Source organism: Pagrus pagrus (genome assembly GCF_965226575.1).
Source record: "Pagrus pagrus genome assembly, chromosome: 8".
Classification (NCBI taxonomy): Eukaryota; Metazoa; Chordata; class Actinopteri; order Spariformes; family Sparidae; genus Pagrus; species Pagrus pagrus.
The window spans coordinates 26,680,649-26,705,159 of record NC_140192.1 but is presented as its reverse complement, the minus strand read 5'-3'; the positions used below and the strand labels follow the sequence as shown (position 1 = coordinate 26,705,159).

Below are 24,511 nucleotides of genomic sequence, written 5' to 3'. Positions count from 1 at the left end.
TGTATTTTTTTTAAATCAACAATAAACATCCAATAAATTCATGATTGGTTGTGTTGAAGTTCATTTTGATCTCTAGACGTTTTATTGTACTCTTTTATTTTAATTGATTAATGTCATATCTGAGAAAAAAATATTCTGTGCCGCACTGTTAGACAGCTCCCTCTTCACAGACTATAATACTGTCGCCAGGTCAGATGTACGGTTTAATCCCTGATAAGATTAAGAGGGATTAAGGAGGATCCGTCTGATCTGAGGTCTGTGGGAGGTCTGCTGCAGCTATGTCGCGACAACCCCTGTTGTCTGTATTCTCGCGAGAAGCCGCGAAGTTTCCGGTGTTGTGTATGTTCCTGGAAACATGGCGGCCAGCTTCCGCGGCCGTCCTATCCGGAGTCTTCGGATGCGAGGTGAGCGTGAAAAACTCGATTCAGTGATATCTGTAATTGTGGAATATTGCAAAAATAGAATTTCTCAGGCACGTGATGACCCTGGTTGGATCCCTCAACATGTCCGCTATGTGTGTTTTTGACAGGTCGGAATGACAGCGGGGAAGAGAACGTACCGCTGGATCTGACCAGAGGTAAGCAGAGGCTTCATCACATCACCCTGAAAGCGATTATTGTTCAAAATGGATGAGGAGCTTTTCTGCAAACACTAGCCCTGTGAAGTGAAAACTCATTTAGTCTGTGCACTTGTCCTGCCATTGCTGCTGTCATTTAGTCAGTTTCCCCTCTCTGTTTCGTCTAATAACATTGCTAGCGATATCATAATAACAGGCGGTTGCGAGCTAACTAACTAGCTGAGTTAGCGTTAGCTAGCTGCCACGGCTAACCAGCCATGACGACGCTCTGTTGTTGTGATTGGTGTGAGTGGGCAAGATAGCCTGTTATTTAGCCAACCAACCATAAGTGATGTAGTCATGCATTGGTCATCGCTGGCTGTATGAGAAATTGGGTTTCAAGGCTGTTAGCTGAGTAGCATTTATACAGCACAGTGTGCGCAGGGTGGTTTTTCCAGTGGCATACTGATAAACAGTTGCACAGTCTGCTCAGATTTACTCCCCCAGAAGCAGCTCAGCATACCAGTTTGTTTGCATGGATCAGCGGTTCTCTGTGTTTTTAGCACTCAGGCGCCGGTTTGAGTTTTTCCTGCCATGTAAACTGTGGCACATTTTGCACCTGAAATGGCAGATGAATGCAGCACAAAAGGTCATCGCACATTTTCGCCCCATTGTCATGATAAGAGATGGGGTACACTTAATCTGCGAGCTGTTTCATCAAGGATTTACAAAATATGAATATAACGTGTAAGATATTGGTCTACCTCAGTGTTTCGTTCCAGGTCAGCACGTACAGCTCCATTACATTATGGTGCTGTGTCATAAGAGTTTTATACAATCCTAGATCTGAACACTTAACCGTGTTTGTGCCCAAGAGTTCAAGATCATGAAGCATAAAATTCGTATGCAAAGTCTATGCCAGCTGTTTTTATTGCATACACATTCTTGCGTGATGGGACACATGCTCAGACTAGTCCACTCCTGGTCCATTTGCAAGAGACTGCAGGTACAGATAAGTACCCATCACTGTCACTGATGGACCTCTGATTATATATGACATGTACGTCTGCAACATGACATCTTACTCTTAAGATTAACGGTCCTACCACGTTGTTTTAGTGTTTTTCTCTTATGGATAAAATAACATTTGCATATTTTGAATTAATTTGGGTAGAATTAATTCGGTGATTGCAAAGCTGTTTGCAAAAGTCCAATATTATGAAGCTCTTAATTGTCTTATTATGCATGCATTGTTTTGACTAAATGAAACTATATCTTGCTCGTCCTCTGGTAAACTTTGCCACTGAGAAGAACATTTTGAACGTGATGCATTAAGCCGGTGTATTCATAGTTTCTGCAGCATTTATCTTTTTGTTTAAATGTAGTATCTGGTTAGCATGCAAACTAAACCACTGTTAATGCACTGCTTTTTGCCAAGAGAATACGGTTTTAAAAAGCATCTATCTTATGTGAAGAATATCACGGTAGGCACCTAATAGTTGAAAGGAACCGAAAACAAAAAACACTTCCCTGCTCAAGTCTTGCTTGAACTGTCTAGACCTTGTTTTGCCTGTACACACCAAATTAGTTTGACCAGCTTAACCATCTTTCTTCCTGCAACATCTCAATCACGGTTCATCGACTGATATTGTGACAATATTGCTTCATGCTTTTCTTAGATACATTGTATTTCCTTTTTCCTTGTTCTGCAGAACCGTCAGAAAACTTTCGTGAAATCCTTCAAAATGTGGCCAAACCGCACGGAGTCAGTAACATGCGAAAATTGGGCCACCTGAACAACTTCATAAAGGTAATGCTGTCAAGTTATTTTTTCCTCCCAGTGATTTATTTGTTATTTTAGGCAACATTGACAACACCTTGAATCAGTGAAAGTGCCAAAGTTGCTGAGTTGTTATCTCTCTAAACCATCATGAAGACCTTGATGAAACTGTGGGTACGATCAGCATTTCTAAGCTTTCAAGGAGGTTGACTCACTGTTCAGAGTTCCGCGAAGATTGACTGTCGTGCTCCCCTTCCTCTGTAGTGTCACCGCCGACCTCTCCTTGATCTTCCTCTCTTGGGTGTTTCTGCCAGCAGGCCTAGCTGTGCCTGTCATTGTGACGCTGACAGTGAATGTAACAGGAGCTCTAGGGATGCAAAAGCACTCTGACCTAATGTTCATCAAGAGCAGCACTCTGAAACCTGAGATTGTCTGGTTATTGTTGTTATGAGCCTCAGATACTCATTTATAAAATCCCAACTTTATTCTATCTGTCTGTTTAAATGTGAGCCTTTCATGCATGGATGGTAAGCTATAAAGATTTTTGAGTGCATACTGTGCGATGTACATCCACATTTCTCATGAAAGCAACTAAATAGTATTCAGGTAAACCGAAACATAAAAAAGATCATCAGCAAAAGTAAGAAGCATCAGAAAAGAGGTTTCAAAGCTAAATTACTGGGCTGTGTTTGTCCCACTTCTCAGCAGCTGACGGCTGGGATGCAAATGAAAAAAAGAGGAAGATTTAGAGATTTAGTTGTTATGAAAACAAGTGCAGATGGAAGTTATTTTTACATGTAAACAGTGGTTTGACATTTTATTGTTGTTCTTAGAGCTAATACAGCCCTGATCGACTAGTGTTCTCTCCAGGGTGTTTTTCTTCCATCCGACACATACATGCATAGTCTCCAGAAACATTATGTATTCACATGGTGATTTCTGCTATCAACCTGCTGCTTTAAATCATGTCTGACTGTCATGGACATGTTTTGACCCATCGTTGGTGGCTGTGCAACTAATGAGTGTTGGCCTTGTGCAGCTGGCACTGAAGCAGGCTGAAGGCTGGGTGTAGGACTGTAGTCTGTACACCTAACTCTCTTGTTTACAACTAACAGGAGGGTAGTAGCCATGACGTGTGTGTGTGTGTGTGTGTGTGTGTGTGTATGTGTGTGTGTGTGTGTGTATACGTCTGTTGGAGCACCATGCCTCTGATTCCTTATAAGGGTTCCAGGACAGTGAGGGTGACCTAATCCCCCCCTCCGGAGAGTGTCACATGCCCCTCTCCCCGTCTCTTCTCTCCTCCTCCTGCCTGCTTAGGCTCTGACATCACAGCTGGTTTAACACCCCCTACTCACCATGTTCATGCATCCTGTCCTGCTTCATCTCTCCTCCTGCTCTGCTCTGCAGTGTATGATGATGGAGAGAGGAGGTTCACGTCCAGCTTTAACTGGAAGTTTCGGTACTTTTAAAACCTGGGCCCTATATATACGTGTTTTGGTGTGTAGATGATTCATACCTACTGAGAGTTTTGGAATTGGTCCAGTAGATCGCCTCAGCTGGCAGCCACAATAAGGCTCCAATGGCTGCAACATGATTCTGTCTCCAACCTTCAAAGTTATGTCTGCTAAAGTGCTTGTTTTTTTTACTGCTCACAGGCTGAGGTTGTTAGTGTCTGACAACATTACAGAAACTATAAACTATTCCAACAGAGATAAACCTTCCTTCTCTGGAGAGAGATAGTTGATTGTTGAGTCTCATTCCCATGTCATCAAATACTGATGCTTTGGTTCAGAATTTCGGGCCAAATAAAAAAAGCTTCGGTATTTGACAACCTGGGAATGAGACGCAACAATCAACTATCTTTCTCTGGAAGTGCCTTCTCTACCTTTCTCTCACCCACTCCCCCGCTGGTGCTACATCAGGATAGAAAAAGGTAGACTGAACTGCTGTGATGGAGCAGCACTCACTTGCTGGTAGCGTGCAGGTCCCTCAGGGTGCCTATAAGAAAGGTGGCAGCCACAAAATGGCAGCATCCGGAGCCCAAGGAGTTCATTCCTTTGTGCATGTAATGACTTTCAGACGATGCTGTTGTTACAGTTGGCCTTGCCAGTTGACATCGACTGTCGCTGAAGACTTATTGTTTTTATAATGAACTGCCTCTATGTATATACAGTTTTAATCTTGTATACAGCAGCTGTGTGTGGGCCTTTGCTAATGATGGAGGACCTGTGGTGAGGGAACTGCTAAAAGTGGCAATTCATGCTCAGAACAGGTTTCTTTGCCAAGCCTGGTAGGGCACAGAAAACAGAAGCAAACAGTCAAAAATACCTATTGCTTTCTTCCTGTTATTATCACCCTCTCTTTTCATACATCCAACACATATTCATACAAGCGCATGACTTCATAAACAACAAATGCTGGAGGTGACACACGCCAACACCCACTGCTTGACCTGTGAATGCGTTGCCCCCAACTCTTTTGTAATTATAACCTCCATCTACCACCAGTGAATCTACTCCAAACAAGTCAGCATATAACAGACAAGTGGAAAAATACAACAAACACACCTGCATCGCTCCTGCAGCACCCACTTTGGAAAGTGTTGTTTGTCAGTTTGGACAGTCACCTGTATTGTTGCTTTTGACTCAAACTCTAAACAGAGACTCCCAGGAGAAGGAGGAGGCAATTTTGAAGTTACTGAATTCCCTTATAAACATCTCGAGGGGCCCTAGTTCTGTCAGAATGCCTGTGCTAGGCTTACTTCTGTCCTTGACTAAAGCCATGTTAATGCATTCCTTGTATCAACCAAGTCATTTATTTTTTGTCTTTTCTCTGTGTTGCAGCTGCTATGCAGCGTAAGCCACCGTGAGGAAAACTTTGGGTTTACATACGAGGAAATCATCATTTGGTAAGTGTTGTCAGCTGCAAGTAAAGATTGTACAGCGTGTTCTTTTTTTTCAACATGTGCGCTATTTCATAATAATTAGCTTTAGAGCTGAAATGATTAGTTAATTTTGTTGCTAACGGTTAAATTAATCACCGACTATTTTAATAATTGATTAATTAATTATTATTATTAATTTAGTAATTTTTCAATTAAAAAAAATCTCTCTAAATGTGACAATGTTCTAGTTTCTTTCCTCCTCTATGACATTAAACTTAATATATTTGGGTAGAAGCTAAAGCAAGACATTTGAGGACGTCATCTTGGACTTTACAAAACACTGATCAACATTTTTCACTATTTTCTGACACAAGTATCGACCATGAAAAATATTACTCATCAGCCCTACATTAGTTCAGGAGTGGTGAAACACTGCAGTTCGAGCGTTACTGGCCTAGCCACTAAATGTATTCCTTTTCATCACAATCAAGTAACCAAATTAAACAACATTAGTCCTACAAGCGCTTGTAGAAAAAAAGCCAAAATTAAGACCAACAAGGATGGATGTGGGACAAATACTTAAAATCACTGCTTTCCCATACGTTGCTACAAAACAGTTCCAGAGGGAACACTGACAATGGTTTGTAAGGTTTTTGAAATCTTTTGTCATGTCCATTTTGCAATTTTGGGCTTATCTAAATGTTTGATTTTTAACCCCCAGTCTGCGACTAGCTCTACTGAATGAGGCTAAGGAAGTGCGGGCTGCAGGGTTGCGGTCTCTCCGCTACCTCATTAGAGACACCGTTGTGCTGCAGAAGGTCCTCAGGCTACAGGTGGACTATTTGGTAGCCAGGTGAGATCCTGCTTTGACCACATCAGTCGAGCAGAGTGCTGTCAGGCTGACTTTTCATTTTGTCTGTCAAAGAATATTCCTTTTTATGGGAAGTCACTTAATTCTTTCAAAGCTTTGCCATTTCCTTTGAAATGTTCTGCTTCAGTCACACTTGTTTTTCTCCTGCTGACACATTTATTTTTCTTTTACTGGCTGACTGTGGTAAAAAGATATGGGCATGACTAATTATTTTTATGTGCTTGTTTAGATGCATTGACATCCAGCAGAGCAATGAGGGGGAGAGGACTCAGGCTCTGAGACTAGTCCGAAAGGTACGATATTATTTCTTTTTTAAATTCTGTACCTCCTCAGCCATTCTTACTCTAGTTGATTCAGTCACTGTTGTATTGCTATTGAGATTTATTGGCTACAAAGTTGCCACCGGAAAGATCACTGGGTTAGCAGCAGGGTCAGGACAGTATGCACAAGTCTGCAGGCGCGGCTATTTATAGCTCTTTCTGTAGTTTACTGTAAACTGTCTTCACACATATGCACTCACACTCATGCACACGCACATAGAGTCAGGGTCTGGTTTCAGGAAAGGACTACTGGCCATCCAGGCTGAAATTCAACCCCCGTTTTCATTCCATGACATCTACTCGTTTTGGATCGTAAATTCTGTGATATGTGACCCTGAGAATTGATCAGTTCCTTCTTTTTCTAGGTGCCCAGAAAATAATAAACATGGTAGTTATTTTTCTGCTTCTGTTTGTCCCGATTGTTTGATGGCTCATTTTTTCCTCCTCTCCCTCCCTCTCTAGATTATCACCGTCAACGCGATGCTGTTCCCCACCTCTATTGCAAACTCTCTAATTGCTGTGGGCACTGATGGACTACAGGAGAGAGACCGCATGGTCCGCGCAGCCATCGCCATCGTGTGTGAGCTAGGTGAGCACTTAGTCTTTTGAGATGAAGATGCACAACAGAGATGTGAAAGAACTAGGGCTGCCGATCGATTAAATAACTTATCAGCTGCGCAGTTGCACACTGAAGCCTGTAATAGTGGATATTTAAATGTAAAATCGGGTGTAGTTATCTTGTCTTTGATTGAATAAGTAAATCCAGAAAATGATCAGCACATGTGCATAGTGTCGCTCAACTGTTTAACTCACAGTTACTGCAGATTGTAGATTGTGTTCTTTATCGGTGATGTGTGCTGTAAGGGCCACCTAGTTGCAATTGCTCACAGTCATCCAATGGTCAAAGTTTTTGAACAGGACTATAAAAGAACCACTAATTCTGTGCACACAGTGGCTTCGTGAGGAGTCCGTAGGAAGGTGCAACGATAGAGGACAGGAATACCTTGTAAAATACCCAGTTTGTTATGGGGAAAAAAAGGCTCTAATATTACTCTGTCACTGACTTGCTGCCTCTATAGCCCTGAAGAACCCAGAAGTTGTGGCCAAAAGGGGAGGCCTCAGCACCATCCTGAAGAGTGTGATTGACTGTCAGCTGAGCCGCATCAACGAAGCTCTGATCACCACCGTCCTCCATCTACTCAATCACCCACGTACCCGTCAGTACGTGCGTGTTGACGTGGAACTTGAGGTACAGACACACACACACACACACACACACACACACACACACACACACACACACACACACATACACATACACATACACACACACACACAGATATGAATACAGGGGAAGTTTATAAATGAGCCACTGTGCTGGGAGTCATTCCAGTCAGGATTAGTAGCCGCAGGTTGCCCCTCTCTTTCCCATGGAGCTTACAGTAATCAGTTACAGCATTTCTCTGAAGCCTCATTGTCTGTAAACAGACACCTGGGACAGAAACATCTCATCACCACAGTCATAATATCCACATGGGTGTCATATGAGATCTAAAGCAGCTTAATTATTACTGCAGGAAGTTGCATGGGAATATTTAACAATTAATTTTCAAGAAGCAATGAAGAGTCTTAATGTCTGTTATGTTTTCTTCTCATCCTTCTTTGGTGTGTGTTCGATCCTGCAGCAAATCCTCGCACCTTTCACAGATTTTCACTACCGGCACAACGCAGACACGGCTGAAGGGCAACTCAAGTGAGTGTGTGTGTGTGTGTGTGCACGTGTGTGTGTGTGTGTGTGGTGGTATGAAGAGTGTCGCTGTTACAGCAGAAACAAAAAGATAGTGTTCTGACATTTCCCTGTGTTTACCATTTGCTGTGTTCCTATAATGGTAACACCATGTGTAAGAAAGTGGAGTGTTTGTATCATTTTTTGTGATCTGACCCTTGTAATCAGGGTTGTTTGACTCCAGCATGACTTGCCTGAGGATATGTAGCAGCAGAAGTCACGATAATCCTTTCAGTCACTCTAAAAGATTTGCTTTTATATTAAAAGATCTTTTATTGATTCTCCTCGACTCCCTTTGATCTTTTGTGAACGACTTTAAACGCTCTGTGAAAGAGAGAACATAATGATGCTGTGTGTATGGAACATGGTGTCCTGTTTTTAATATGTGCGTGTGTGTTTTGTCACGTCCACAGGGAGGACAGAGAGTCCCGTTTCTTGTCGAGTAGAATGGCCATAGTTGCAGCCTTTCGCTCCTGGTCTGGTAAGGACTTTGATGTAGTAATACATTGAGTGTGAATACTTTGTTTTATATCACATGTGCTTTACTGTAGAATGTAACTTAAATATCTTTCTCTTTACCCAGGGATTATCAACCTATGCAAGGCTGGGAATTCTGGGATCCAGTCTTTAATTGGCTTACTTTGCATACCAAATATGGAAGTTAGGGTGAGTATGGAAACGCAGGCAGCATACAAACACATTTCTCTGCAGAAATAATGAAGTTTATTTATCCCATGAGCTTCATTTTACAGCCCGAGTGATATGTTAGCACTAATTTCTCCTCGAGTTTGGAGCAATCTGAGCAACAGCAACATTTGTACACTAATGTAATTCACTTCACAAATCTGACTGATGTCACCAATGCATGTACTGATCCAGATTCCATAGTCTCTTTGAAATTGTGTTATTACTCTTCAACTCTAGTAGTCGATAATGCAGTGCTGTGCACTTGATTTGTTCAAGTTTTCCAAAAACATAAAAGGAGTTGCCATGTCATGCAATGATGCAAAATAAAAGCACTAAGTTACGAGCCTGTTTTGAAATTGTAAGGAGGAGAAAGTACAGATATTTATGTTAAAGTAAAAAGTAAAAATACAGATACCTGAAAAATCTATTTAACAATAATAACAGCTGTAATGATAATAATAATATTCAAGAAAAAAGGGATCTGGTATCAGTATCGGGAAGATATCCAAACTCAGGGGTCAGATTGGAACTGAAAGAAGGTGGTGCATCTCTAACTTCTATGACCTGAATTACTCCACTACACATACTACTGGTGATGACATGAGCCATATTGACCTGTTTTTTTATAACATGGAGTACTTGTCTGGTTGGAGTCACTATCAGAGCACAGAGTGAGATCTACTAAAAGGCAGCTGTGGCACAGAGAGATCAATATTATCACTCTGATATTATCAGAAAAACAAGGCTACTTTCAAGTAATTTGAGTATGATGCTACATAAAAGTGACACTGAGATATTAGAAGTGCTCTTTGAGTGCTGGCAAATGCAGCTTGTGTTGTATCTGATCGCTCTAATGTGATTTGCCCTGCAGAAAGGCTTGCTGGAGGTGTTATATGAGATCTTCAGGCTCCCTGTGCCCATTGTAACTCAAGACTTCACGGAAGCTCTTTTAAGTGTTGGTGAGTAAAACATCTTTTTTATCTTCAAACTTTTATACTTCCTCCCATTATCTTGGTAACAAGTCATTTGTGGTGCGTTTGTTTTTTTACATACTGGACTTAATCTGCAAATGCACTCAGGCTGAGTGGCTCTGTGTTCATGACAAAGAGCATACTCAAAAGTCTTACACTAAAACGCTTAGGGCTGTGCGGAGTTTTGAATGAAGGTTTGGAAATCTGTCCTCATATTTTATCATGTCATCTCCCTTAAAATATATAAAATGCTTGAACAAAAGTCTCAGTTTGAAAAAAGTGAATCATCTGATTAAGTGGATCACTGATTGAATGCAGATGCATAACATTATTTGTTTATATTTATTAACAACTTAAGTAATATGATATAACAGAGTTAGAACCTGAGTAGATTCTTTGTTATTGTGGTCATATAAATACTATTTATGATGCTGTTATATTCCCGCTAGACCACCCTGATAATACAGGTGCTGAATGCAGACAAATATGGATTGAAGCTGAATTCTTTGTTAGATATTAATATGTTGTGAATTTTGGAAGGGATTACATCTGTCTCTCTTCAGTACATTTTGACTTTAGCACTTAACAACAATGAGAAACAATCCTACGCCCACACCACTGAAATCTAATTCCTCACATGGTTAAATACAACAAATTTTAGAAAAGCCTATTCCTTATCTGCAAGTGTGCAGAAGTAGCAGGTTTAAACAGAGTGATTAGACATGAATTAGACAGAATTTGAATGTCAACGTTTTATAAATGAAACTTATAAATGAAACTTATACATGAAACTTATACATGAAACTTATACATGAAAAAGCTCATCTTTGCTCTGGTCTTCCTCAGACCCCGCCAGGTTCCAGGACAGCTGGAGACTGTCCGATGGGTTTGTTGCTGCTGAGGCCAAAGTCGTCCTTCCCCATCGGGCTCGCTCAAGGTAGATGATACAAGGGAATAGAAATTGAACAAATGGAACAAAATTTAACAGTTCAGTGTTTAATTGAGCCATGAAATGATTGTTTTCTGTTTCCGTCATTAGGCCTGATCTGATGGACAACTACCTGGCATTTGTTCTGTCTGCCTTTATCACCAGTGGGCTGTTAGAGGTGAGCTGATCATAAAGCTGGTTTATAGAAAAAGACTTCATGGCTTTTCTGTTACACTTTTACTCCAAACATTTGTTCACAGCAGTTTTAGGTTGGGAATGTTGCTATTGAACCATATCCTCTTTGTCACTTTAGGGTCTTGTTGAAGTTGTGACCAGTAGTGATGATCAGCTTGCCGTCAGAGCCACCATCCTCTTGGGAGAACTTCTACACATGGTAATATTAAAATGCGGAAAGCATCTCTGACTCGTATATTTATTTTGAGCATTGTTTGGCACCCGTAAGTCTAGCACACTAAAGAAGAAGCTAGCTCTAAATGTCTGTGCTTTTTTTTCACTGCAAACTAAACATGGTTTAGGTCTAGAAGATTGGTGTCCTTACAAAAGCCATCTGATTTATTGTGATTCTCATACTAAATGCATTTCTTCTTCTTCCCCCACCCACCTCTCTCTTGTTTAGGCAAACACCATCCTTCCTCATTCCCACAGTCACCACCTGCACTGCCTCCCCACCCTCATCAACATGGCCGCCTCCTTTGACATCGCACAGGAGAAACGACTGTGAGTACAATGAGACATGCTGTTGTCCCTTCAGAATTATTTTTCAGTCCTAACACATTATTTTAGCAGAACTACAGGATGTGTACTCCTTCAAAAAAAACTGCATTTATCTCTAAACATCCCCACTTGTTTATTGTTGTTCCAGTCGGGCGAGTGCAGCAGTGAACAACCTGAAGCGTTTCCATGAGAAGAAGAAGAGAGGTTTGAAAGCACACAGTCTTTACCTGGACCACATCATCCGCAAGTCTGTGTCTTCACACAACCGCAGAGAGACTCACTCGCGTTCCCACAGGGACATCTATGTCATTAAGGTAAATATGTTTTCCCTCTATTCCTCAGCAATATATTCATGTAATTTAAATGATTACGTGTTGGAATAAATGCTTGATATCAAATTCATCCCTGTGCAGTAAGTTCTTATCAATTATCCTAATTAGCTTCATCCTTCCTTTATTCCATTTTACAAAAATAACCTAAATGTTTCTATTATATCATAAAACGTTTAATTGACACTCTAGATGGAGACATAATACATTGAGAATTTCAATTTATCATTTCTTTAATTTTTGCATATGACAATAAAGCTTTGGAAAATGCGCAGAGCCAGCTGTTGTTAGTTAGCAGATGGCTTTAATGTTTTCTAACTGCTTCTTTAATCATGCTCTGTCACTTCCTATTTTGTCTTGTGTTAAACACACAAGATACAACGTGAGAATGACACAGCTTTCAAGTATTAGAAGAGGCATCCTTGACAAAGCAAGGCTAGCTGTTTCCCTTTGCTTTCAGTGTTTGTGCTAAGCTGAACTAAGTGTACCAAAGAGGTTGTAGTTAACTACTTTTAGGACAGATGTGCTGTTTCTCACAACATAAAGCAGATGATTTAAAGTAATAAAATGAATGCAATTATTGCAAAGCTTTTTTTCACATCACTTTTTTCTGTATTTGTGTGCAGGACACAGAAGAAGCACTGATGATGAACCTGAGAGACAGTCATATTCTCAACCACAAGCAGAACCTGGAGTGGAACTGGTTGCTTATTGCCACCATCCTTAAGGTCGGGCTGCTCTCATGTAGCACCAGACACTTCAATGTCAGTTTTGTTTCTCCTGTCTGATATTAAAATGTTGTTTTTCTCCCCCAGTGGCCAAATGTAAACCTCAGGAACAACAAAGATGAACAAATGCATAAGTAAGACTCATAGCCATTGCAACATTTTAAATACTTTTCTGACATCTTGTTTTAAGTTTTAAAAACTTTTTTTTGATGTGTTTTACAGGTTTGTGCGGAGGCTGCTGTACTTTTATAAGCCCAGTAGTAAGTTGTACGCAGGGCTGGCGCTGGATCACTTAAAGGCCAGACAACTCACTGTGGTCGGCTGTCAGTTTGTCGAGTTCCTCATGGAATCGGATGAGGTTAGAGAAGTGTGCACATACACACAGAAACACACACTCCCCTTCTACATGTTTCTCATTTTCTAACTTGCCTCTCGTCTCTGTCACTTTCTCTCTCCTCTTCTCACCTTCACCAGGATGGTCAGGGCTACCTGGAGGACCTGGTGAGGGACATGGTTTCATGGCTGTCCTCGTCCTCAGGGCTGAAGCCTGAGCGCTGTCTGCAGAGTAATGGCCTGCTCACCACACTCAGCCAACACTACTTTCTCTTCCTGGGGACTCTCTCTGCACACCCACAGGGAGTCAAACTGCTGGAGAAATGTGGCCTGTTTCAGTGGTGAGTATACAATAAAAATCATTCTATGGGCTTTGGAAAACTCCAAAATGCTTCATGAGTTTCAGAAATGTTTCTTTAAGGTCCTGCCAACAACTCTTGTTTTGTGTCTTTGCAGCCTGCTGAATCTGTGCTCTGTGAAGAACCAGGATGCCGTGCTGAAGCTTGCTGTATCCACACTGGACTACAGTAGAGACGGTCTGGCCAGAGTGATCCTCTCCAAGATCCTCACTGCTGCTACTGATGTAAGAAAGCCACAACAAAAAGAGGGTGTCATACGCAACCAAAAAACACACATAAAGCAGTGATAGGAAAAGCAGTACAATCTACCATTGGGTGTCACAGAGACTTGGAAGACAGTTAAAAAATAAGTTTAAATCTCTTCTCCTCTGTTGCCAAAAAAAACACAAACCTACAAACCTAACCAAACTCCTAATCACTGCATTGTTCCTGCACCTACAAGGCCATAAACATCTAAATGTCCCTTCTTTCCTCCCACAATGCTTCTTGTCTAACTGAGCAGACGTGCAGGTTGTATGCCACCAAACATCTCCGCGTGCTGCTGCGTGCGAGCGTGGAGTTCTTCAGCAGCTGGGGCATGGAGCTGCTGGTCACACAGCTCCACGACCACAGCAAGGCTGTGTCCATGGAGGCCCTGGATATACTGGACGAGGCCTGTGAGGACAAGGTGACTGCTTTAAAAAAGCAAATGCTTCAATTGTACGATTAAGATACTTGAATGAGTTTCCTCCCTCAATCTGTGAAGAAACCCATACATGTATGCTGACAGAGGCAGTGCAGAAATGTTAATGTTATGAAAGGTAATTACATTAGGTTGATGGTGTTTGTCTGACAGCCTTCATGTTGTCTGACTCGTTATGTTTGTGCTGGTTCACAGGCCAACCTCCACGCTCTAATCCAGCTGAAACCAGCTCTGTCCCACCTGGGAGACAAGGGCCTCCTGCTGCTCCTCAGGTGGGTGTTTACCACAACAGCACTGCTTACCATACATGATGTCTTTGATGTAGTCCAGCAGCATTTTCATGCCTTCACGAATCCACTCTTGTTTCTGCTGTTTAGGTTCCTGTCCATTCCTAAAGGGTTCTCCTACCTCAACGAGAGGGGTTATGTCAGCAAACAGCTGGATAAATGGCAGAAGGTACTATCAGGACTTCGGCATACAGCAAAATAAATTAATATTTGTAGACAACATGGTAATATTTTTAAAATTTCAAGTAGCCGCTGTGTTATAACAATAACCCATCCAAACTGGAAAAGAAACCCTAACTCCCACTAACATCTGGCTTTTGTCTTCAATGGGAATGGGTACAGAGACAGAAAGATGCCTCACTTCTTAGCAACTTCTGTCATCAGCTCCGCAGATAAATATTATCGATAGAGACTTTTCAAAACAAGTTTTAATGTCTTCTGGGTGCTGTCTAGTGAGCTGCTTGATCTGATGATTTCTGCTGTTCCGTGTTTTTTGCGGCAATTTTGTGATGTAGAATGTGACACAAAACCCCCCCAGAACAGCAAACTCGTCCACTGACACTAACTGGAAAGGAGTCAGTTGTCTGTTTTTAGCGGGTTTACCTGCATTTAAAAAACCTGCATATACACACTAATTTTGGTTTAAAAACGTTATAAGACCACACACTAAAGAGATTTGTGTTTTCACTAGAGCCTTTTGTTTTACCCTCTCACCTAAATGCCTTTTTGATTGCAGGAATACAACCTTAAGTATGTGGATCTGATAGAGGAGCAGCTCAACGAAGCACTTACAACCTACCGCAAACCTGTTGATGGAGACAACTATGTCCGACGCAGCAACCAAAGGTGAGGAGGTGGAGTTTGTCATCACCTGACAGACCACAAGATTCACTGCAGAGTGTGGGCCTAATGTCTCTGGTTGTTTCTGCAGGTTACAAAGACCAAATGTCTATCTCCCTGTGCACTTGTATGGTCAGCTGGTCCACGATAAGACTGGCTGTCATCTATTGGAGGCTCAGGTAACTACTGTCTTACAGTCAGTGCTCTGTGGTTGTGCAGATTCAGCAGCTTTTCTTCATCATGACTGTCTCTTTCCGTCTCCAGAGTGTGGTTCCTGACCTCAGCTACACGGTTCGCTCCCCGATGCTGGACACCTGGGAGGGCATTAAACAGCTGAAGGCTGCTCTCTGGGCCCTGGTCAGTATCACTTACTTCAATTCATGTGACCTCAGATACTTGTCACTGTAATATTAATATAAACAGAGAGATGGCTCTCATTATAATGATATTGTTTCTCCTCTCAGGGCAACATTGGCTCTTCAAACTGGGGTCTGAATCTCCTGCAGGAGGAGAATGTCATTCCTGACATCCTCGCGTTGGCTCAGCACTGTGAGGTGCTGTCAATACGAGGGTAAGCTCATTCTTTTCTTTTTTATATTCTGGTTTTAAGATTATATATTTTTGTACCCAAAATTGTTATGAAATGAGGGTATGACTTCAACTGCCCCACAGAATCAGGGTCTTGCTTAGTAAGCTCAATGAGTTAGACAAAGAGGGAGACGATGCAAGATTTAAAATAATTTCAACAATATTTTATTCAAAGACAAAAGTAACACAATAAATAAATCTAAAATCTAATAAAGTCTGTGTGTCAGGGGTTGGTGCAGTGTTAATTGGATGTGTGGTATTGTGGAGCCGAACAAAGAGGAAAACCAAACCAAAAGGAAAGCAAATCAAGCAATGGCACATATTTCTTCAAGTATACAGTGGGTTGAGAGAACATATTTGTTTGTTGAATACAATTACTGACGTTCTCTTCCATCCACAGGACATGTGTTTATGTGCTGGGCGTGATCTCCAAGACCCGGCAGGGTTGTGAAGTGCTGAAGCAGTACGGTTGGGATGCAGTCAGACACAGTCGCAGGACGCTGTGGCCTGTCACTCCAGAAGAGATCGATGCACAGCTGACCTCTGAACTGTCCTCAGTGCCGAGCACGCTCAGTCTGAACTCTGAATCCACCAGCTCGCGCCACAACAGCGAGAGCGAGTCTCAACCAAGTACGTAGGACTCACAGCAGATCCTTATTTAAGTAGCATGAACCAGCAAATATTTGACATTATTTCTTGAAGTTGGCACTTAATTTTCTTTGATTGACTTCGATTGACTGAAAAACAATGATTGCAGCTCTGATTTGAAAACAGTTGGAAAAACTCTTAGAATTGTATTTATGATCTTCTGCCATCATAGTAATGAGGTATTTGTGATAAACCCTGGCAATTATTTGCCCTGTAATGCTTTTATTGTGTTTTGATTCACTCCTTGTGCTCTCAGACATGTACATCCTGGATGATGACAAGTGTGACGTTCTGGACCAGTCAGACGATCCCCCTTTCTATCTACACTCCAAACCAGTCAAGGACCGCAGCCCCTTCACGATCTTGGCTTCCACACGCTTTGTTCGCACTCGCTTCCTTAACTCCCTGTCCCTACCTAGCAAGAAGCTTCGCTCCACCAGTGACCCCAAGACGCCATCAGGCTCTCGCACTCCTACTGAACTCAAGACGGGGAGTATGAGGCGGAACAGGACAGTGACGGAGCCCTCTGTCTACAGTCCAAACCAGGGCGACGTCTTCACATCTGTGTTTAATGGCAGAGGGATGCCGAAGAGTCCCACAGTCAGCCTGGAGACGTCCTTTGTGGGGACCAGAGGGGGCTCTGAGGAGCAGCTTGTGGATGGCAGGCTGGCCAGAGGAGGAGGCTCAGGCCTCGGACTCAGTGGTCTGGGTGGACAAGGGGCGGTGGAGCAACACAGCCGGGAGAGGGAGCAGAGCAGCCGAGAGCGTCTAGCAGGAGACGGTGGCTCCTCATCTAGTGGAGGCAATGTGGGTGGGGGTGGAGGAGGCGGGGGAGGTACGCAGTTTAAAAGCCGCAGTCAGAGCTTTAACACGGACACCACAACCAGCGGCATCAGCTCCATGAGCTCCAGCCCCTCCAGGGAGACCGTTGGAAACCCTGAGCACCCCGAACATGAGCCAGACTCCTCTGACTGCGTGAGCCTGAACACGGTGGTGTCAGCCAAGACTGTCAAAACACTCTCCTCCCTCACCCCCCAGTCTCAGACCAACCACATGTCCACGCCGAAGTCCTCCACTGTCTCTCTGGTACCACCCGGCTCCTCGCACACTCTGCCCCGCCGAGCTCAGTCTCTCAAGTCTCCCTCAGTGACCACCATCAAGAGCCTGGCTGACTGCAGCTTCATGTACACCAGCCCACGGGACGCGCTGGGCTACGCTACACTGAAGAGGCTGCAGCAGCAAAGGATACACCCGTCTTTGTCCCATAGTGAAGCGCTGGCTTCACCGGCCAAAGACGTGCTGTTCACAGACACCATCACTATGAAGACCGGCAGCCTGGACTCCAGATTGACGCCTCGCAGGTACGTCAGCCATCACTTCAGAGAAAATAGGACAGGAATTGGATTATTTTGTCCACATTTATGTGCAACTCTTTTTCGAATGATCTGTTTGTTTTAGAGGAAAAACTCAGTCTTCATTTATGCTACTGTAGCTCTAGCCGCTGTGCGTCTGGGGTGGTGCTTTCGGTCTACCCTGACAATGACAGGTGTGAGTGTGTTTTTTGTGCACCTTCTACTGTGTCTGTCAGGTTATCAGATAGGAGAGGTACCTGTCCAGAACCCACCGTCTTAAATCCGTACCGCAGGCTGTCCAGAACACTCGTACCGCGGTGGGTGGACCAACCCAGCGCCCTCCTCAGTAGAAATGTAGTTTCTAGCACCGATCCAGACAAATGTCTCGCTGCTTTTCCTTTAATAGATACTCCAGCGCTGTGCCCACAGTTGTTTCACCATCGCTTTGACTCCTGCAGCCCCGTAGTGTCAGTCTGTAGATTGGTCAGTTGTTAGTTGTTCCCTCCTGTTTGTTGAGTTGTAACCCTTCCTAAAGGTATAGACAGCATAAATGTGGAGAGAGGTGTGTTGCTGTAGTGTTTAGGTGATAGATAACAATCCTGCACAGCATTTAAGTCACATTCTATAGAAATTATGAGGGAAAGAATAAACCAATAAATCTGTGAATTAATTTTTTGATTGAAAGGAAAGAAAATAATAAAAAGTAAAGATACACATCATAATTTCCCAGAGCCCATGATGACATTTTTGGCTGTTATTTCTACCAACAGTCTAAATAGTTTTGATGAATTGATTATTTACAAAATAAGAAACAAAAAGAAAGTTATTTTGTCAAAACATTTTTAACAATATAAAACAGGGAAAATCTGCAATTTAAAAACAGGAAATGTTGAGAATTATTCCTAGAAGAAATGGGCCAAACGATGATTAGCAAGAGTCGTTAGCATTTTTGCACTTCTGGTTCCCTCGTCTCAAAGTCGATGGGTTTTTTCAAAGGGATTTGGATTAGATGCCTAAAAAAGGTCTATGGCTTACACAAGCTTTAGAGTTTTGTTCTTTGACATAAAAAAAACCCACGTTTTAATTAAAAAATGCACACAAAAATGAGTTTAAGTGTCTTTAAAAAAGGCAAGTGGCTAAATGAGACTAGAGGTTGTTGAGGACATTAAACGTCATCGTGCCGAACACAGAGACTCATTTACTCACTAGTCCATCTTTACAGACTGATTTCAGTTGCAAACTATTCTAACTTTAACTTTCCAACTTTAGATTCACCACTTTATAGTAAAATATGTATGGTATAGTATGGTGTAGTAAGACGCTCAGTGGTGGTGACATCGAAGACATGCAACCGCAATGTAGTTTGTTTATAGCATTATAATGTTTTTACTTACTTTTCACTGCTGCCGATTGCATTTATGCTTCAAAAATCATAAAAGTGGTGTTCATTTCTGTAAATAATCTGAGCAAAATAGGTAAGTATCATAAACTTGTTTCGCCACAAAGTTTATTTTCTGCAATTATACAAAATCCAATGAAAAACCAGGGTGATGCTAACTTCTGTGTTAGCTTGCAGAAAGACATCATCCCTCCAGCACTGTATTGTCCAATATTACAGATATGCTATCATACTGACCAGCTTTTTTCCCAATTACACTATTACATTTTTAACCTCTCGTATGAACTTTGTCCTCCATTTTAAGTTCGTATTAGATGTTTTTTTCTGTGTGACGCTTTAGACTCCTGATCCTTGGGTGCTTTTGTGTATTTTAAAGCAGTGCCAGTAAGTACTTGACATCACTTTAAGACAGAGATATCCCACTCTGGCTCGTCACATGTCCTCTGCTGTGAGTTCACCTGTAGCTGCTGCCGTGATAGCTTGCTACAGTATGTTGGGCTTTAGCGCCCCTTGTGATTCCTCTTGATTGTCTGTTCACTAAGTGTCTGTTTCTGTGTTTTTATCCAACGCTTCTTCATTTACTCCTCCGGTTCCTTTTCTGTCCCAGTCTCTCCCCCCGGATCCTCTCACGCACCTCTCCTCTTGCCCTCCCTAGGTTTCTGAAGGCTCTGAGCTTTGCCTCTCTGGATAAAGAGGAGCTACTCAGTCCCATCAACCAAAGCACTTTACACCGCTGCTCCTCAGTGCGCTCCATGGTTTCTAGCGCCACCTATGGGTGTAATGATGACTACATTGGCCTAGCACTGCCCATGGACATCCACGATATTTTCCACATCAGAGACTCTGCCTACTTTCAGCAGAGGATCAGCCCGCCCTCTGAAGAGCGGAAACGCTTCCTCTTTGGCGATGGAGATGGTAACTGCAACTTTGTGTCTGATTAAATGAAAATTAAATTTTGAAAAGTTTTGAACCAGATGAGCGTGTTTTTGCTTACTGTGTTTTTTCCTTCTGTAGGTGATCGTCCTGCTCTCCCGATACTGAAGCAGCAGTTCAGTATCTCTGAGTTGATCGCGAGCCGAGGTGAAGGCCAGAACCACATGGTGGGCTCGGAGGAGACGGGACTGCAGGATCACGCTGACGAAAACTGTCTCTATTGCGTTGGAGCCATAGTCCTGGGATACCCCACACAGCCACAGATCAACAGCACACACCCTCGGACGGGTGAGCCGACACGCACACACGCACACACACATTCAGTCATTCATGTGGACGCATTGTAAACTCAGAAGTTGACAAATGATGTTTTTCCTTCCAGACTACGTTGAGTTCCCTTCGTGGGGAGGGCAGAGCGGCCATCGTCTGGAGGTGATGCCTCAGTCCAAGTTCTCTGGGGTGTCCGGCTGCAGCGACGCTGCCGTGTCACAAGGCTCAATCTGCAGCACGCCCACACCTGGTGACGTTGTCTTAGGTAAGACCACGATGAACCACGAGTTCTTTAAAGAATTTCTCTTTTTTTTCTCTTCTGTTTTTACACGCAAACACGCAACTTTTGTAAAATTACTTATTTGTTCTCTTGTCATTTCATTACAAGTGCTGTAAAATGTGATAAAATCTAAGAGTCTGTAGTTCGATCATGAAAACAACATTTCAATATTAGTTTAGTTCCAAAACAAAAGATGAATTTGTTTCATATTTTCACCAGTCACTGCCACATTGCTGGAATGTCGAAATGAAACACGAATTAAAAATATTAAAACTTCAAAATAATATTTGTCCCCAGCGTAGTTCCCTTTCCCCTTTGTGTTTATTTATTTGAAGTTTATTTACCAGGAAAGTGTCTTGTTTTGTTTTGTGTTGGCCGAGAGAAACACCAAAAACAACGCTTTAGAGAACATCTTTGTCAAAATATTCCACAAGATCAGCATTAAACAAACAAAGAAATCAGTCTTTATCTGTTTTCCAGTATAAAAGAAGTAGCTGGTAGCTCCAGTTCTGTGCTTGACATTGCATAAAAAAAATTACACTTAAGTCAAAGGACTGAAGCACAAATCCAACGCACAAAGCAGCCAAACACACCTTGAGTAAACTTGTTTGCAAAACCCCCTAAACTGCTTGACAAAACTAATCTTTGGAGATTTTTTGAATGACATCACAGTCATCAATACCCACCAGACAAGATCAATCCACCATAATGAGACAGATTAGTATTTTTTTCAGTGGTACTGCTTGATAGAGCCAGACCGATACTGGATTTTTAGCGCCAATGTGACACTGACATCAGGGAGTAAAATATATAATCGGCTGATATTCTCAGGTACACAGAATATTTACATTAAAACATAGATATGTTTGCAGGGATTCCTCAAATGTGGTTATCAAAACACTACTACAGGATATTTTACAGTTAAAGTTAAAGTTAAACCCAAATGACAAAATAAATTGTCACTGGGTATTAATAATCGTGTATGACGTCAGTCATCTTTTTCTGCAGTTTGTAAAACAAAAGTCTTCATATCGGTTCTTATTGGACAACATATTGGTCATACTGATATCTCCATAATCATTTTAGCCAACCGATATCTTGGTCGGGCTCTACTGCTTTAATTAATCAAATTTATTGTGGTGAATACTGAGTATTTATGTGTCTTTTAGGTGGCAAGGCGATATCAGAAGACGGCCCTGCCTCCCGAGTCTTGCTGAGGAAGGAGGTGCTCCGCCTCATCATCAACCTCAGCTCCTCTGTAGGAACCAAAGGCCACGAAACAGGACTACTGACGTAAAGACCTCTCTCCTCCCTATAATACACACATACATTTTTGAGTTGCACTGTGATTTCAGAGCCATAAAAGCTTTTGTTAAGGGTTGTTAAATTTCTCCTTTCCCTGCAGGATAAAGGAGAAGTTTCCCTACGCATTTGACGACATCTGCCTGTACTCCGAGGTTTCTCACCTCTTAGCCCACTGTATGTTTCGCCTGACCTCACGACGTTTCATACAGGAACTCTTCCAGGACGTGCAATTCATGCCAGTAAGACATTCCACTGTGCCTTCCCCTTCATATTCCTCAACTCTGCATCTTTGTGTTTACTATCCCATGCATTAAACTCTTCTTTGCTCTTTTTCAGATGTATGAGGAAGCAGAGGCAATCCTGACAAAGCTACCAAAACCTGTCGAAGAGGACGTCGACCCTCCTGCAGAATCCTGATCATCCTCCCCCTTGTGTCCCCTGCCACCCCACGAACACGGAAATAATGACTGATAGAATATAAGATGTGGCTATAAGGATGGGGATTTTTTCTATTGCTCAAAACAGAGTACCATTGCCAAGGAAGAGGAGGAGGAAGTGGTCATCGCTCGCCTGTCTTCTAGCCAACACAAGCAAGAAGGAAAGGACTTCGGTATCTGTAAACAAAATTTAACCCGACACGCCTAATGCTGTCTCAGACTTTTTTTTAACAGGAAAAAGGGGGAGCAGTTTAACCAAATACTGTTTTCAGATGGGCTGGCAATCTTGAGCAACACTCAATAATACATCAACATAGTATTTAAGGACAGGCTTGGATCAATAAGACAAAGACTCATGTTTAAATAAAAGAAGAAGAAGAAATTCTCTCAACATTTTATCTCTTTCCAGAGGTGGTGTTTTTCTGTAATGAAATGAATAAGGCATGTTGTTGTGTCTACCCAGTGATTCCTCGGACCCCTGCGTTCTTCTTCTTTTCTCCTTATGAAACAAAACACTACAGAGGGGGTCCTGCTGTTTTTATCTGGAGCCTTCCCGGATCATATCCCACCCCGACTTGCGATCTCTTCTAGCCAGATATGTGCTTACGCTTCTCTCGCTTCACCATGTCCTACAACCTGTAGCCTCTTGTCAGCACAGACAGCCAATTACTTTTCTATTTCTTGTATCTCAGACAATCAAACATCACTAGTATTGTATTTTCTAAAGCACTATATAAGCCACCATTACACAGTACATGAGGAGAATAGCATGTATTTCAATGCTAGTTTATTCCATCCTTTACTTGCTTAGGACCCTTTCATATTTTCCTTCAGCCATTGCATCATTAGTAAGCATCTCAGGAGGTGGAAAGTTGGACGAGTTATCCATAGGGTGATTCGTTAAAGATTTCAAAATGACAGATGTTTCCAAAACCTGCAGCAGCTACCCGACTCTACGCCTTCTTACCTCTGTGCTCCGCTTCCACTGCATGTGCAACAAGCATGGCAAAGTTGTAACGTCACCTTAACGTGTTTCTTGCTTGTAAAACTTTTTTTTTTGTTGTTGAAGAAAATAGGTTGCCATTTCATGCTGCCATCACATTGTAGGACTATAATTACCCCTGAATCTGTTTCCACAATGCAATATCACTGTCTGTCATTGGCTGAGGAGGAGGAGGAGGAAGGAGGGAGTGCGATGACTAAAGGATTAGTAAAAGGTTTCCAGGGAAACGGGGGATCTCTGTTTCCATTGGCTTGTTTTTTTTTTGCTATAATGCTGCTACACAAATGGACTCATAGAGAGATGATTCATAGATCAGCTGAGTGATGTCAGATCCGATCTATTTATTATATGTCTGTACCATAGAGTGAGCTCAACCAGAGAAGAAAAAAAAAGTTATTTATATTTTTTCCTCGAGACTGTATTATAATTTAAAAAGATTTTTTTTCTTTTTTTTTTTTTTTGCCTGAATCGTGGTTTCCCTTGTATAATGTGTACAGTATGTTTTTGGGGCATTGATGACCTAAAGAAACATACAATCCTATCAAAGGGATGCATTGTTAATAAAACAAAATTTGAAATACCCAAAACGTTTCTCGCTTTTTTCAATACTTTTCATTTGTAAGAGATGAAGTGATACAGCAGAATTTTCCTTTTCTTCCCACTTTCCAAGAGTCAGAACTTAATAAATCCCTCAGGACAGACTTTTAGACTTTGTAGTCTGAAGTTCGTGAAATGGTAATATTAGATTATATTGGCTCAATTGTTGGTCAAATAACTATTATGATCCCATATGGCATCCAGTAATTGTGCAGAACTAAGGGGGGTTTAGGGGGCACAGGGGACGCCCACAGTCTCTGACTCATTTTTTTTTTCTTGTACAGCTGATGGTGAGAAAATCAGGCAAAAAGGCTGAGGCAACTTCGGGGAAGTCCCAACGAAAAAGGCAGTGAGTTTCATTGTTTCTGCATTGATCATTTAAAGCTGACACTGGTGGAAGGAGTACTCACATCCTTTAAAATAAAGTTTTATTACAACAGTTTAAAATTACACAAGGAAAAGTCCTGCATTCATTGACCAGGCTTAACTTGTAACTTTTCTGGGGGAAACTGTGATAGAAATACTCATGTAAAGTACAAGTTCCTCAAAATTGTACTCGGCCTTGGATTGTAAATGAGGCCTACATTTACTCAAGTACAATTTTGAGGTACTTGTACTTTACT

The 24,511-nt window shown here is 42.0% G+C and overlaps 1 protein-coding gene across 1 annotated transcript; it reads left to right on the top strand.

Moving 5' to 3' along the window:
* Positions 1–328: 328 nt before the first annotated feature.
* Positions 329–22,686, top strand: LOC311261478 (rapamycin-insensitive companion of mTOR-like). Its single transcript, XM_084360163.1, has 37 exons — positions 329–404; positions 530–577; positions 2,269–2,366; positions 5,180–5,244; positions 5,942–6,073; positions 6,321–6,384; positions 6,874–7,000; positions 7,491–7,660; positions 8,097–8,164; positions 8,611–8,678; positions 8,781–8,863; positions 9,756–9,843; positions 10,702–10,792; positions 10,895–10,961; positions 11,097–11,177; positions 11,421–11,521; positions 11,667–11,832; positions 12,474–12,575; positions 12,663–12,709; positions 12,798–12,933; positions 13,050–13,249; positions 13,365–13,491; positions 13,770–13,934; positions 14,145–14,221; positions 14,327–14,405; positions 14,973–15,082; positions 15,168–15,255; positions 15,341–15,433; positions 15,541–15,647; positions 16,065–16,294; positions 16,569–17,673; positions 19,719–19,978; positions 20,078–20,284; positions 20,379–20,531; positions 21,716–21,839; positions 21,952–22,090; positions 22,188–22,686. Exons 1-37 carry the CDS (start codon positions 356–358, stop codon positions 22,266–22,268), a joined length of 5,196 nt encoding a protein of 1,731 aa, XP_084216289.1. The 5' UTR covers positions 329–355; the 3' UTR covers positions 22,269–22,686.
* The last annotated feature ends 1,825 nt before the right edge of the window (positions 22,687–24,511 follow it).